This window comes from Vespa crabro, chromosome 1 (assembly GCF_910589235.1).
Source record: "Vespa crabro chromosome 1, iyVesCrab1.2, whole genome shotgun sequence".
Taxonomy (NCBI): Eukaryota; Metazoa; Arthropoda; class Insecta; order Hymenoptera; family Vespidae; genus Vespa; species Vespa crabro.
The window spans coordinates 17,542,258-17,547,257 of record NC_060955.1 but is presented as its reverse complement, the minus strand read 5'-3'; the positions used below and the strand labels follow the sequence as shown (position 1 = coordinate 17,547,257).

Below are 5,000 nucleotides of genomic sequence, written 5' to 3'. Positions count from 1 at the left end.
GCAATTGTTGCTGATGTGCACGCGAGGCTGCGAGATGCGCGTGAAACTCTTCGCGCGCTTGAAGTATCGCATCCTCGGGTGCACCGTGTTCAAGGGCTGCCTTCAGCGTAGCTTCGGGATGGCTCGAGCCTAGTGGATTGTGCACGAAACGCTTACGTCTACGTGCATCATCCTCCCAAGCATCTAGCTTCCAATATTCGGCCAGCCTATAGGACGAACGAAAGATTTACATTTTTTTATTTCTCTCTCTCTCTCTCTCTCTCTCTCTCTCTCTCTCTCTTTTTCTCTCTTTCTCTCTTTTCTTTCTTTTTTATTTTGTTACAAATCCAATGAAAGAGCCACTTACTTTGCAGCCATTGGATCCATGTAACCCCAGGCGCCATGTTTGTTCGATAAAATATTACGAACTTTTTCAAGCAATCTACTGGCGATCACGTTATCTCGCCTTCGTGCAGCTGTTATCAAATGATCGCACATTCTTTCCTCTTCTCGTCGATCTAGCAACGTTTGAGCACATTGAGACTGCAATTATCAATATATCGTTATTAAACATCATGACTTACGATGTTCGTAAGAATACCCTAAGAGATATAATTAATATGTTTCTATTTCGTTTTTAATACAATTACCTCAAAGTCGGCGTGCTTCAATACATCATCTGCTCTCATACGATTCAAAATAAATTCCGCCTCGTTCGCGACTCTTACTATGTGATCCTTCATCGCGTGAGACAATAATCTGTATAAGAAATATCAATAAAATCAATACATTATGATAATCCATTTTTTTGGTCTCGTTTTATTAATTTCATTTTTTTTCTTTGTTTTTTTTTTTCTTTTCTTTTTTAGTCTCTTTACCTGCCCTCGTTGATGAGCTCAATGAAGGCAAGACCAGCATATTTTTGTAAAGAATTCTGCCATTCCTGAGAACACAACAGCATCACCAGTTCTACCACGGAATTGCTGTTCTTAAACGTGGTCAAGCCTGTTCAAATGAAGAAAAGAAACTGTTAAAGTGCGAAAACAAGGGAGAATACGATTTGAGAGAGATGGAGAAAGGAAAAGAGGTGATTTACAAGCGCCGTTCGATTTATCGTTCTGGAATGACGGAAAAAATAAACGTCCATCGAGAATGTGACACGACGATCGTACGCGACGTTGGGCGAATATCGAGGCTTCGTGCGATCATAGTGAATACTAATGATGATCGTCGCTTCAACAACGAAAAGTTTTTGTCACTACATATCGAAATTTTTCTTTCTTTTCCTTATTTTCATTTTTTTTTTTTTTTTTTAATTATAAAAACTTTTTACGAGAAAATACAGTAACTGTGAATGATAAATGACGTTTCATTATTACTTTCATTAATTATTAGGTAAGAACAAAAACGGAAAAAATAAAAAAACAATTTATACGACATATGAAAAATGATCATCGTCGAGTACCGTTCTAAATTAATTAATTGCAAACTCGTACCTTTCCCTTCCATTAATAGTTCTTGTCCGTGCGATCCGACTAGCGTTTTTGAAAGAAAAGGAGCAAAGTCGACCATGATTTCTCGAAGAAGAGGACAAACAGAACCAAGCGCCATTTCTAACTTTTGCGTAAGCGATGCCTCTCTTGACGGTGTTGGTACAGGAAGATGATCGACCAATCCTTTGATTGGTAGATCGTCCGGTCTCGGCGATGCCGCATTTACAACGAGTCTATCCGGTACACGGACCACAGAAATTTCTGCTGCGGGTTTTTCTCCGCGTTCCGCATTACCTACTATCTCTTGTTCCAAAACGTTACCTTCGCTATTTTGAATATCACCTGAATTTGGACAGACAAAGTTAAAGAAAGATTAAAATGATGATATATATATATATAATTTATTAATAATTTTATATATATATAATTTATTAATCTTTTATTACGATCATTGTTTCTGTTTTATTATTATTATTATTATTATTATTATCTATATATAATGTTATATCAAATAAAAAAAGATGCAAATATTCAAATTTTAATAGAATTGAATAGAACTTATCACTCAGATCTATTTCGTCTATTTTATATTAAATTCTATAGAATTTTGTTAGGTAAAAGATATAAAGAAAAAAATATAATAATAAAATGATCAATTATCTTACCACGCGAATGGGCGATATTATGAATATTTCGAGGATCTTCCCGAGGATTCGATATGGGCATCGTATCGCCATCCTCGTTCAAATTCACGTCGGTCCAAGCTTCCTCCGATGAATTATGCTTGTTCTCATTATCCGTCGTCACTTCTGACGGGCTTGGATCAGCGGTAATATTGCTACGATGAACAGCCTCTTCGCTGGAATCGTTGCTCTAAGAGGAAAGTCGAACGTTTTTCGATGAACTTCGTTGTTCTTTATATTAATTAAATTAATCGGAAAATCTTCTTCAATTCTGTCGACGATACATATTCTTACGTCGATTTATGATTGGATCAAAAATTTAACTTAACGCGAGAATTTCTCGATAATAATAATAATGATTATTATTATTAAATATTTGACATTTTAACGTTTGAAAAATATTTCGAAGATGCATTTGATGTTTCACGTTTGTTCTTTCTTTTATGGTATAAATTTTTCATTTGTGTGAAATAAAATGTGTTTATTAAATATCTACTACTGCTACTAATACTAATTGATTAAAATACTACTTATTTTTATTTCAAACTAACGACTTTAATTGGTAACCTACGTTCTCTTAAACACATCAACTTTTTTTTATTTACTCATGATATATAAGATATATATATATATATAATTACTATTTACGAACATAATGTCCAGATCTTCTTGTAAAAAAAGACAAAAAAAGGAATAATTCTCCCGTGCTACGTAGTTGCTGTGACATGCAATATTGTTAATACATTGCCAAGACGCAATCATATAATATAATAATATACAATAGTATGTATATATATATATATATATATATATATATATGTATATATATATATATATATTCAAAGAAAAAGAATCAAGCCTTTTTCACTTTCAAGCTTCGACAGAAAAAAAAAAATTAATCATACTACTCAGAGTATATATTTTATTCAAACAAGGAAATTCATAGCATATATTATATACACACATGATGATTTCATTACGAAATCAATAAAATGTATGTATGGATATATATGCTAATAAAAAACGTGTGGTATGGTAATATAGAATGCAGACGTTTTCTATAATAGCGAAACATTCGTTTTTCTGATTAAGCTTTTAAAATATCTGATTGATAGAATAATGAAAAGATAAGTAAATATATTAGCGAAAATAGAGAGTTACTTTTGCGTCTTCCCGTCAACTGGGTGTTCGTTTATACGATGCGATATCTATCTTTTTGACATTTACACGCAAATCAATAATCCTTCGGGATGTGTAAATGCTGCAAAACTATTTCGGTGCTTTAAAAAAATTTTTTCGAAGAATTAAAAATAAGGAATTTTTAAGTTAGATATAGTAGTTAAAGTAGAAATAGAATAGAAATAAATGAAAGAGGGAGAGAGGGGGAAGTTAAGGAAAGAGGAAGAGAAAGATAGATAGATAGGTAGAGAGAAAGAGGGGAAAAAAGAGAGAGAGAGAGAGAGAGTCGAGGGGGAGAGAAAAAGGGACAAAGAGAAAGATAGAGGAATATTTATGCGAGCTCGCGCATCGTTTCTCTTCCCTTTCAAGTATTTTCATCCTTTGCACGGATAGTCTCTGATTTGATAGCTTTACCTGAAGATTTCGTGGCAGTGGTTCGGACCTCGTAGAAGAGCCAAGCGTTGGTTCTGACGAGGTGTAATCCTCGAGAATTGTCCGTGGTCGAGGTACACCACTGTGACCTCCCTTCAGAACCAGTAGTTAGTACGCATAGCAATGCAAGCAGAGGAAGTTAACGATGAGAAAAATTACAGAGTACAGTCACTTCGCATGCTTCGAAAGGGTAATTCAACAAAAAGAAAAAAGAGAAAAAAAGAAAAAGAGAGGAAAAGAAAAGGAAATAGAGCAAAAAAAGAAAAGAAAAGAAAGGAAAGTTTTTTTTCGAAATAAAACTACAAATACATAGGTATCTGAAACTATAGATATATAAGTGTGTGTATATATATATATTTTTTTTTATATATATACATATTTATATATTTTTTTTTATTTATATATATGTTATAGGATGTATGTCAAAAGTGCAAGAGCATGGAAATTCGATCTTTTGCAATGTTATCAAATTATTTATTTCGATGATAAGGGAAAATAAATAATAGGGAGAAAGTCGTGATAACTATCCTTTTACATGCTACGGTGTTAAGATAAACTAAAAAATTATTGAGTGATTACGATGACACTACTTAGGTTAGTGCTAAACACCCAATCAATTGTTTCAACGAAACATGCCGTACACATTGAACATACTTAAAGGCTCCTTAGGATATGATTTGATCTATTATGAATACTTTTCGAATAGAGTAAGTATGAAACTGTATTTTATTTTTTAATGAGAACGTGACGTTGCCTGAAATTAAAAAAAGAAAATAAAAAATAAAAAATTAGTAAAAAATCGTCTGGATTGAAATTAATTTTTATTGTTTTCATTATCAGATAAATTTTTCAAACACTCTTTCGTATTCGATTCAAATTATAAATATTATATTATAATAAACAACAAAATAAAATTTCTGTGATTCATCTCAAAGGATCCTTTTGACATATTTGTAGATACGTTGTACTGATAATTGTGCATATGTGTGTATCTATATATGGTTTTTAAAGTCTATACCGACTTTCAACTAATTAAATTAATTAAATATTGTAATTAAATATCAATGAGTCTTACTGCAACAAATTCGATATTAATTGATAAAATATTTTATATAGAAATTAATAACTGTATAACTACATTAATTCAATCTACATTTATCAAATTAAGTAATCTACATACTAGAGAATTTTAAATTACAATCAACATTTACGATTTTTAAATAATTTCATAAAT

General features: G+C 31.9%; 1 protein-coding gene across 12 annotated transcripts in view; it reads right to left on the bottom strand.

Annotated features, from left to right (window-relative positions):
- The window catches only part of LOC124432458 (neurobeachin), a 306,785-nt gene that overhangs the window by 68,494 nt on the left and 233,291 nt on the right, over positions 1-5,000 (bottom strand). For 11 of the 12 annotated variants that reach the window (XM_046981638.1, XM_046981476.1, XM_046981555.1 and 8 more), the window contains 7 exons: positions 3,749-3,859; positions 2,138-2,345; positions 1,476-1,814; positions 858-984; positions 630-738; positions 347-522; positions 1-206 (listed from right to left, as the gene is read on the bottom strand). The exon at positions 1-206 is cut by the window's left edge and continues 69 nt beyond it. In XM_046981638.1, coding sequence (XP_046837594.1) covers positions 1-206; positions 347-522; positions 630-738; positions 858-984; positions 1,476-1,814; positions 2,138-2,345; positions 3,749-3,859 — 1,276 coding nt within the window. The remainder of the gene's footprint in view (positions 207-346; positions 523-629; positions 739-857; positions 985-1,475; positions 1,815-2,137; positions 2,346-3,748; positions 3,860-5,000) is intronic. The other variant, XM_046981673.1, reaches the window with a different exon arrangement.